The sequence below is a fragment of the Sesamum indicum genome, linkage group LG14 (assembly GCF_000512975.1).
Source record: "Sesamum indicum cultivar Zhongzhi No. 13 linkage group LG14, S_indicum_v1.0, whole genome shotgun sequence".
NCBI classification, from domain to species: Eukaryota; Viridiplantae; Streptophyta; class Magnoliopsida; order Lamiales; family Pedaliaceae; genus Sesamum; species Sesamum indicum.
The window spans coordinates 2,464,763-2,475,727 of record NC_026158.1 but is presented as its reverse complement, the minus strand read 5'-3'; the positions used below and the strand labels follow the sequence as shown (position 1 = coordinate 2,475,727).

General features: G+C 35.9%; 1 protein-coding gene across 2 annotated transcripts in view; it reads right to left on the bottom strand.

Moving 5' to 3' along the window:
* LOC105176820 (GTP-binding protein TypA/BipA homolog) overlaps positions 251 to 10,965 on the bottom strand; it is a 17,498-nt gene continuing 6,783 nt past the window's right edge. Inside the window, exons 7-19 of one of the 2 annotated variants that reach the window (XM_011099739.2) lie at positions 9,304 to 9,429; positions 7,145 to 7,243; positions 6,537 to 6,657; positions 6,334 to 6,397; positions 4,320 to 4,374; positions 4,111 to 4,235; positions 3,732 to 3,805; positions 3,346 to 3,395; positions 2,551 to 2,637; positions 2,381 to 2,431; positions 2,231 to 2,314; positions 950 to 1,000; positions 251 to 669 (exon numbers count right to left, since the gene is read on the bottom strand). In XM_011099739.2, the coding sequence (XP_011098041.1) occupies positions 586 to 669; positions 950 to 1,000; positions 2,231 to 2,314; positions 2,381 to 2,431; positions 2,551 to 2,637; positions 3,346 to 3,395; positions 3,732 to 3,805; positions 4,111 to 4,235; positions 4,320 to 4,374; positions 6,334 to 6,397; positions 6,537 to 6,657; positions 7,145 to 7,243; positions 9,304 to 9,429 (1,071 nt within the window). In that variant the 3' untranslated portion in view covers positions 251 to 585. Of the gene's footprint in view, positions 670 to 949; positions 1,001 to 2,230; positions 2,432 to 2,550; positions 2,638 to 3,345; positions 3,396 to 3,731; positions 3,806 to 4,110; positions 4,236 to 4,319; positions 4,375 to 6,333; positions 6,398 to 6,536; positions 6,658 to 7,144; positions 7,244 to 9,303; positions 9,430 to 10,965 lie in introns of both variants that reach the window. The other variant, XM_011099737.2, reaches the window with a different exon arrangement.

The window sequence follows — 10,965 nt, the reverse complement described above, 5'->3', positions numbered from 1 at the left end:
GTAAGATTTTCCTTTCAGGAACTCTTACAAAGAACTACTAAAAGAAAGAACATTGGCAGCCAGATAAATAATCGAAAGATCATCAAATCAATCCTTCCAAAATGACATCCGATATACCTACGTAATTGTATGTTCAACAAAAACACAAATTAAACCCTTCTGATTCTTCGACGAAACAGACTGCAGACAGTGTCACCCCAACGTTACGCAAAAGAAATGGGCTGAAAGACCTTCACATTCATCGTGAAAACAAATAAACTCTATTTTTTAACAGAAAACGAAGTCTGATAGTCTCCAACTGAAAGTAGCTTCTCTTTATCTAATAACTCTAATGAGGTTTACATACAAAGAGGGTGGGCAAAAAATAGCTGCAGAAGCTTGCAGTTCAATCCCTATCTTATTCCTTATATTTCTATTTGTTCATAAAATTAACAGAATAGCTACCTGGTAAAACAATATATCATACAGATATAACTATTTGATGTATTAAACCTCGACAGTGCCTATAGTAAATCCGCAGACGACTATATTGGTCGACAGGAAAAGGATAAGTATAAAAACACAAAATTGTATACCATGAGGAATTTACTCCTTCGGTTTCTTACTCATTACTTTCCGCTTATTAACATCCAGGTATCTCTTTCTTAAGCGAATAGCACTTGGAGTAACCTGCATAGCAAAAGATAAAATGCACAGAAAATGTTATAGCTCAGTCACCATATCAAAGAGACAGATGAAATTGCAAAACGCTGCCGATATGCATCATGGAGTGCAAGATCAATCAGATATCCCATAATTACCCAACTTAGAGATCAGATTCTAAACAGCAGGTAACATGCTCCTACTTTTTTTCTCAAAAACGGGCAAAGAGTCTAGTCTCCTAAAGTGAGCCTCAGAAACGTTTTCTTTTTATCAACATTAGAATAACAAGACTGTAACAGGGACATACCTCAATTAGTTCATCAGAGGCGACGTATCCTATTGCTTCCTCAAGAGTCATCTGCAAGAAATGCAGCAATGATAATAAGTGACCCAAAAACCACAACCTGTACTTCGCACGTCTCATTTAGTGTGGAACACCAACCTAAGATATGTGCTCAAGTGAAAAACATATTATTCATAGTTCTTCATTAACAAAGAGCTGATTGTTGTAGGGGAAAAAGAAGTGGTTAGATATATCATCATGAAATAGAGAAAATTTGGGGATCGTCATATGGAATTTAATAACCTACAGATTCATGTAACTACTTTGGAATGAATGTTGTAGAGTTTAGAAGTGGCACAAGTGGTAGCTTAGTAACATTACTTAGATTTGGATCTGGAAAATCTCTAAAATGCTTAATGATTCTTAACCAAGAGTAAGACTGGGATGTTTGTCATTAGGATTGTATAGATACAGATGTTTCAACAGTTAGGTATCTGCCATTCAATACATGCCTGTTAGTTGTTAACTCCTAGGAATGGATTTGCACTGCTGAACATTTGTCAAGTCTGAGAACCATGTTCCTTTGGAGATGATATTAATGTCATGTGACTTCTGAATGATGGCCTACTTATGTCGATAATGGCGGCAAATGGGTGGGCCGGTTGGGTCCACGCCAATTTGGGTTCAAACACCTACAATTCTATACATGTAAATATGAATTCATTTTACTGATATAAGCCATTACCTTACAGTTTCTTCTCTTGGAGTTCAATACATCCATATTTGCTCAAGCATTTGATTTTTTGTACTAAATAAAATAAGATATTATCGAGTTCAATCACTTCTGAATTGACTTCACCTTCCACTTCTTGGAGCTTTCTTTTCATCTAACCTCCTCCATGTAAAGGTTGTGGATCATCACTCTAGTTATATGAAACATCAACGGCCTTTACGAGTTCAATTCAACCATCTGGTAAGTTTGGGAAATATGGCTTGGATGACATATGAACAGAACAACTTGTCCAATGCATTTGTCAGATTGGCCCTTCAGGGTTGGTGTTTTGGATGGTAGGGTTGGTTCACATTCAAGGAGGGGCAAAAGACAGGGTGGGGCCCAAGTCCACTCAGGAAATACGTGGGGCGGGTTTAAGTTTTGCCAAATCCACCCTCATCCTCCCAGACTGTCCTCCCCATGCAAAAGGGGTGTAGGTGTGTAAAATTACTATTAACTTCTAATTCATTAACCAAATCCTCTCCCACCCACCCAAGACAAGACCCGAAGGAAATGAATTTTAGAGTTCATACCAGGCGAGGAGGAGTTAGCTTCACATTCTCGTCCTTGGAGGCAGCACGTACATTTGTCAGCTCCTTAGTTCGAACTGGATTAACCTGCAAGGAGTAATTGGGGTTAACAAAAAGCAACTCATGACTATATTTAGAATACTTTACACTTACATCAAGATCTGTATCTCGAGAATGTTCACCAATAATCATCCCATCATAAGTCTGCAAATATATGAAAAACAATTAAAAAAATGTAGCCCCCGAACCATAACATTAGGAATAATGAAAATAATCTCAAGTTTCTTAGTCTACTGGAGAATGTAAATTGTAATCACAACAACCTCCATTCCGGGTTTGACAAAAAGTATTCCACGAGCTTCTAAACTCATCAATGCATGAGCAGTGATAGTCCCATATCCCATTGAAACCTGTTAGATCAAGATTGCTTAGCTAAATCACAAACATAAACCTAATAAATGAAATACAGACAATAGATTCAATCCAAAGTAGAGCAACAGGACTCATACTTAATTTACATGCGACAAACTTGGATAAAACCTAAGACAATTTTAATCTCGTTTCTAGCACAGAGTTGCCTAACCGAGACAAGACCAGGATTGACAAAAGATCAGCGTTGTAGTAATGTCTATAGAAGTCGTCTTTATTAATGTTATTCTTTTTCTTTTTGGTGGTTGGGTGGGTAAGATTATTCTGAAGAAAACCTTCATGTTTGCATGCTCAATATTACAAAATATACCAGCAGACTTGACATGCTAGACAGTCTGCATGGAATATTACCAAAGGATGATTGGCATGTACAATGCAATGCAAATGATGGCTTCAGAAATGAGTAGTGGTAGAATAAATGTTTGTTTTGCAACTTAAGGCTTGTATTCTTCCCTGAGCTATCTCTAATTAATCTTGACAGAAGCCAGTTTGATTGTCATGATATTGTAGTACGTATACATGAAAAACTAGAACAAAGTGCCTACACAATGGAAAACATTTACCAAAGCACATCAATCCCATTTCAAAAAGTCGGCAGAAAAACAAAAAAGAAATAAATAGAAATAAGTTTATACAAGAAAATTAATAACAAAAATAGCAAGATCACAGAAAGTGACATGTTTGTATACCAAGACTCCTTTCCTGACATTTCCAAGAGGACCTCGGTATTTCTCGTAATCTGCATGAATAACATACAAAAATCAAAATGCAAAATCATAGAAGGAAAGTATTACAACTCACACGTGGGGCAAACAAGGAAAGGAAGCAACAAATAATCAATGGAAGCAAGTATCAGTAATCGATGGCATAAGATTTAGTCCCTATGATATGATGCATAAATTGAAAAGTTGAAATACATAAAAAAATCTCAATAGTTGGGATAAAATAACAAGTTCTGTTTCTAATTAGAGGAGAATATAACAAAGGTAAGCAAGCTCACAAGACATATATTGATCAGCTCAAAAGAAAGCAAACGATCAAAACTTAGTGGTACAAATGGCTGAAGAAGACATACTCAGAAATGCACGATGCATAAATCCAGTGCCTCGTGTAACACTGTTGAACACACTTCTATAACCAACCAAGCCCCTGTAAACATATACAAAATATCAAGGAGATAAAACTAATACCAAAATTCTTATCCTGTCATAGTAAATGCATGACAAAGTGACAGAAAGTACCCCAGGGCAAAAGGTTGCATCAGTGAAATAATATCTGCTGAGGCAACCGAGCTTAATGAAAGAAACAATCAAAGAGCACAAATTTGGAAGATATGGGGGTAGCATAAAGAAAGGAAGAACTAAATTTGACAATTACAAAAATACCACAAAAATCAGAGTTAAAAAGAATATGAAATAAAGAATCAGAAGATAGAATAAGGAACTAATATGTACCTAGAAGGACAAGTCAGACAAAGTCTAGTCCTGCCAACATTGCCAGGGACAGGACCCATGTCAGTTATCTCTCCTCGCCTGTGAGAGAGAGCTTCCATAACTAAACCCACATGCTCCTCATTTACCTGGCACAAGCAAGGTACACCAAGTCATTTATTGAAATTCTGAAAGGTTGGAGAATCACTTTACATTTGCTTCAGGGCTATCACCTCGATAGTCACTTCTTCAATTGGCTCCAGCTTTTGTCCTTTCTCATTTTTGTACCTGATTAAATACAGAAATTATCCCAAGCTGTATAAAAATGATTTAAGTTGAGAAGCTTCTCATGTATGAACAACTGAGAAGATCATATATTTACAATCCCACATCATGAACAGTAGCCTAAACAGCCTACATCTTATTCTAGTCTGGTGGCAATAGTAACATTTAGGAAATCCATGTTGGTTAGCTTCCACAATACATATCTCACACAGATCATATTTTAGTTAATACATCTAAGAATCTTAACACCAATAAAAGTAATCAAGTCCAAATGTGTTACTGAGAAACTTCAGAAAGTCAATATACTGAGAACCATGAATAATTGGAAGAGGATACATCATCCAGGACAAAATGGAAATAATCCTCACGAAAACTCAGCATAAGAGCTCAGAATTGTGCATTTTTGGAGGGATCAGATTGAAACTATCACGTCATTTATAATTGAGATGATCTAGAAAGAGAATTCCTTCTATCGGCTTTCTCTTCCCCTATCTCTTCCCAATAGAGAAAATACAACAGGAAATGAATAGCTGGTAAAAAGCAAAGGACTATCCATACTGAGTTTCTAACATATTTGCTCGTTTGTCCAGTTGCTGTCTAATGATTCAGCAAAGACAGAGGAATAAAGAGCATTTCCCAGTTATAGACAACACAGTTAAGAGTAAAAGCATTTGAATTCAAACTAACTTCACTTTTTCTTTGGAAATACTATTAAAGCATCACTCTTCATTCTATAACTGACTGCTTGCACTTGATGTTTGGGATGTCCAAAGATACTGTTTAATTTCCTAAATTACATCCATAGGGGTCCAACCTCTAAAGTATAAAATGTGAGTCATGTGACAGACTGGATTTCGCACACTACTTTTGACAGTTTTGTATTGCATAGGTACAAAAAGATTCGCCTTTGCAATTGTCATCTAAAACTCTATTTCAATTCAAAACAAGGACACTCTTTGGTACATGGAGGAACTAAAATATCATGTCAAAGGAAACAGATGCCTGTGGACAAACTCACAAAGGAAATAGATGCCTGTGAGCAAATTCACAAAGGAATAGTTCACTTCCATTTCTTGTTTCTTACAAACTTATTATCCCAGATTGGTGTTCCTTCTTTGCTTAAACGCAATGCACTAAAACTGCTAGCTAATGCACTGGTGCAGACAGCAGAAGTTTTCGTGAGTTGAGAAGCAAGCAAGAATCAGATGCTAAAAGAATCAAGCAAAAGAACCTACACGTGAGTTTATTAACGTTTTGAGTGTTGACGCTTTCAGGAAAATGTAGCATCTGAGCATGGTTGCATTAGAAGATACAATTCTAATCTGGCTTGCTCCAGACCAGTTAATTAATCCTCCTGCATAGTCACATTTCCAATTACGCCAGATAACACAATTACTTGATTGGCCGAAATGGGCCGAGTAAAAACATTCTAAAACCAAGTGATGGATATTCACCACTGGGAAGATAGTTGAAAAAGAACCTGATGAAAGGAACTCTAATATGAAAATTTCTATTCAACACAGAAGCACATTCCTTCAGGTTCTCTTCAGTATTATGACTATCAGGGAAGGTTCCTAAATATGCTGAAAGAGAGTTGTTACACTTTGCCGAGTTTTAAATTATTATACCATGATTAACATACTTTCAAGTAGGGAACAACCCAACATGCATATTGGCTGAAGTCTCGAGCATCAATCAAATTCATTTAAGTCACATAAAATGTAGTTCATTGCTCCTGTCCAACTCTTCAGAACATCTGAACTCTCAACATTCGGCTAACGAGAAATTAGTCATGATATATTGAAGGAAGCATCATATCTAACTCTCCATCCCAATAAAGTAAAGGTTTGAATTTGGCTTTTCCTGTAGCAGTTACATATATACAACACGAAAAAAAGAAACAAAATGGAGGCAGAAGGAAGAGGAAGCAGCACAAGGCACCAGCTCAAAGGAAAAACTCACATGACTTTAGGAGGTGAAACAGAAAGCTCAAACTTTTCACGCCTCATGTTCTCAATTAAGATGCCTGTTTTCCATAGTAGAGATAAGTTAAGACAATGCAAAACGGAACAGATGAGGATTAGTGTAATTCTGGACCATAACATTATAAGATAAAGTAAAAATAAAGCATATAATATAAAATACATCTTATCAAAAGAACTAACCCAATTGAAGCTCTCCCCTCCCTTGAACTTCATAAGAGTCTGACATACCAGGGAGCACGTTTATTGCGAGATTTCTTTCAGCTTCAGCCATTAGTCGATCTCCAATTTGCCTTCCAGTCAACTACATTTGTTTTACAAATAAAAGAAGAATCTCATCATGCATCATACACGATATCCAGTGAACCCCAGCAATAAGCATACAACACGATCCCTAGTGATCCCTTTATACAGATGACATCAAATCCACAAGTACAGAATGTAAAAATTTTGGTTGGATCACGATGGAAGAAATACTGTTGGTGGGATGGAAATGTAAAAATATCAAAGAAAAACAACGTGCATATAGAAAAGTTTGCGATGACAGCTCCTCAACCCACCAAAAAGAGCCGTGTCATTGGCAACTCAATAGGCACACAGAAGAGCAGGGTAACTGTTGCATCAAAATAAGGGTGTTTAAACAAGCAGTTGCTCGCCCAAATTCATGTAAGACCGAAGAGTGAAAGTCTAAAACATAGTCGAACTCAAGATACAATCTAAAAGACCAGTTGTGATATGGAAAGATCAACGAGGATGTACACAAAAAAGAATAGGGGCAAAAGGAATCTTACATAAGTACCGTCTCGACCAGCCAATGGCGAGTCATTCACTCCAAAAGTCATGGAAATGGTTGGAGGGTCGAGTTCAACAGTAGGCAGAGCAGTCATGACCTACCAGAAACCTAGTAATGTCAATTACATGTCTAATATCACATCAAGGATTTTGCAGAGTAGATGTGAACATTTCAACTGCTAATAGATTATAGACTGTTCATTTACTCGGTATAGAGCAGGACATAGACATCATCATTTTTAATATTATGAAAAATATAGGATGAGGGGGAATAGAAGTTAAAATCAGAAGCAAAAGGAACTTAGAAACTGATGTTTTTCCAACAATCGCATATCCACAAAAAACTGCCACACTAACCAACTATTCAAAAATTAATCAAATATAGGAACGAGATAAAGAATTTGTGCAAAATATGCTGAAGACTGTAAAGTAGTAGCAGAAATGATTTTCAGGTAAACTCTGTTCGACATCAATTAAAATCCTAACCTAGAGATGGATACGTTGAGGGTTAAACCACATGGTGTCTAGTGGAGGAAGACGATATGAGAGGAAAGTAACACCATGATAGAAGAGATTAAAAGCAAAACAGCGCAAAGAAAAGAAATGAAAATCTTCAACATGAGAGTCCAGCACAAGAAGAAAGGATACTAACTTATCTACAATATTATAAAAGAAAACTTTTTCGTACCAATCTTTTAATACCCAAGTTTACCCTTTAATTCACTTCTTCCATTCAAAAATAATTTGGTCATAATTTCAAGAACAGTATTATAGCAATTTCAATATTTTTAAATAATCTCACATTACGTTTTGGGATAGTTAAACTCCCCTCCCATGAGGTTCAGTATAATTACACGTGGACCCCCTATGGTTTGGAGAATTACACCTAGCACCCTGGTTTGCTTCCATCTAACAAATAAGTTCCTTCTTTAGTTAAAATTCATTGAATTTGATGATAATAACAAAAAATGAGTGAAAAATTATTATTTACACTCAGATTGATTTATTAGTGACTGATTGCATGTCAAACAATGTTTTCCGACTAATCTACCCTTATAACAGTGAAAATATACTTCCTCATATGCATTGACGCGTAACGACGTATGAGGGTAATTTTTCAGAAAAAGATTTATTTAACCTGCAATAAATCAGTAATAAGGCAATCGAGGGGTAAGCATAGATTCTCTTTTTTTTATTATTATAAATTCTGTGAATTTTTATTAACGAAAGGACTTATTTGTTAGACAAAACAAACTTCAGGGATGCTAGATGTAATTTCCCAAACCACACGGGTCTATGTGTAATTATACCAAACCTCAGGGGAGGAGAATATAGTTATCCCTTACATTTTTTCCTTGTCAACCCACTACTCCACATTTCTCTCACCTTACTTCTCCACACTTGTTACAATTTTACAATTACAATTTTGTTTTCTTTTAATTCCTTTTTTCTCATCACAGCCTTTTTTATATGCTCTAGGGAACCACGTGCAGCGACGACTAGTTTACCAAAAACAAACAATATGTTAAACAAGGGAAACCAACACAAAAGATAAGACACCCAGCCAAAAGAAATGATAACTTTGAGACAAAATAAAATACCTGAAAATCCAAGGAGCAAATATTTGACGCAAAGAATAATGCCATCAAAACAAGAAGTTACTCCCATCCCCCACAAGCATGGTTTAAACATATCAGTATGCAGCTCCAGATTAATTCAAAGCCTCTTATTAGAATAAAAGAAGATAAACACACATGACTGCTGGCACATTGCGGGTTTGTGCAGTGATTGAAAAGTCAATTTGGTGGGGCATGAATGCTTGAAATTGCGCCACAGGTGCAGTAGTAATAGTGTTAGCGGTGCTAATAGATATAATATTTTGGTGCAGAAAGCAGATTCAGCAGTCATAGAATCCAGCATTGTCAATTTCTAAGCACATAATGACACATCTGTGACCACCTCGTGAGAATCAACTCCGAACAACTCATGGAGTAGAAACCTTAAGTTAAGCCACTAGGCAAATTAATCGAGAACCCAAACTTTGTCAATTTGAAAGACCAAAGAAAAGAAAGTATCATGAGAACTCCCAGTTGCTTAAAAGAATGATGCAGAATTAATGTGCCCTCCAGTAAATAGGAAAAGCATCAGAATCATGTACCTCGACATTTGAGATTGTGTGCCCTATTGCGGGACAGGTTAACCCAGCCATAGATACTATATCACCAGCACCAGCACTATCAACTGAAAGGGTACAAGTGCCCTTCTTTTTCATCAGTTTCACAACCTACAAAAATGTAAATAGATGACATAAAAATGATAATAGATTAAGAATCATTATTCACATATATGCCTTTTAAAAACTCATAGCAGAAAACAAGAAGTATGACGCCTTATCTAGTAGGGTCATCCCGACATACCCCATCACTAATATCAATGCTAACAAGTACTTCAAAGTGTATTCATTATATCAAAGTTTAGTTCAACCAATTTGATCCCTTTTTTGTGCACATAATATATAAACTGGACTAAGTCCATATCATAATTGGAGATCAGTGAAATCAAAGGGCAGAGTGGTCTTCCATTACTGTTCCAATTTTGATATCCAGTTAATATAATATTTTACATATATCCTAAGGCAAATGTGGCACTTTCTCAACCTGAAGAAAAAGGAGGGTCGAGTAATGATTCTCAAAGCTAGACAAACAAAAAAGGAGGGTCAACTAATGATTCTCAAAGCTACCCAACTTTCTGTCTTCTTCTTTTCCTCCTACATGTGAATTTCTTCTTGTTCCAATTGTTTTCAAGCTTTATTACTATTACAGGTTTGTCAACGTCCATTAAATCCTGTCTACTTAGTTAGATGTTCCGTGTAACAGAGAAGAGAAGATCCTGGATCATCGCTTGAGGTCCCCGCGTTATGAAGAAAACGGAACCCTCCCTAAGTTTTCACTAGGGCAAGACAAAGATTCTTCTAAGTCTCAAGCTTTGGTTCGCATGATCAGAGGATGACTGGCTTGTTAGCAGGCCTCAATAATTAGTGTTTAGCTTATTTTGGTGCTACTTATTGCAAGAGCAACTCATCTAAAAACCTTAAGATAGTAAAGTTAAAGACATTTAATATTATTGTCTCAAGCTTGACTCCAAAAGTGAAAGCCGTATTTTCTACTTAAAGGCCAAACTTTCATAATTGGGTGTTGGTGAGACCTATGCAGAACATCTCTTATAGAGTAGCTTTCTTACTATATCAAGTGACAACCGCATAAAATCTTAGACATGAAGAGTCATTTGGTTGGGGCGAAAATAGAATGTATAAGAAAAATGAAACTGAATAAGAAAGTTTTATATTTAATTTGAAGAACAACAGTGGAGGAAAGAAAAATATGATGTAGATGAAAACCCTTTCAAAGCAAATTCCATTTTTGTTCAAAATTGGGCGAAAGTGTAAATATAAGACCCAAAAGACCAAAACATTCTTGTTCTGATACCATATTATCCACAACCAAGTTTCATTCCAACATTTTTTAATCTTATTCATCTTCCTTCTTTGTGCATTCCTTCTCATCCTTGGCAAAACATAAAACTTATCATTTTTATCCTTTATCTTTTGGTTAATTGCTACGTCATCCTTTCGCAAAGTCAAAACATAAAAACATTCAGTTTTCTTATCTTCTGCTTTCTATTGCTGAAGAGGTTTCGAGTTTCAACATAATTAAGTTATGAGATTATCTGTTGCTAGGATTTAATTTATTATCTAGCATAACATAAAAATTAATTAATAGGTAAAACAGCAAAAATTAATTATTAGGCCTCCTTTTATTTT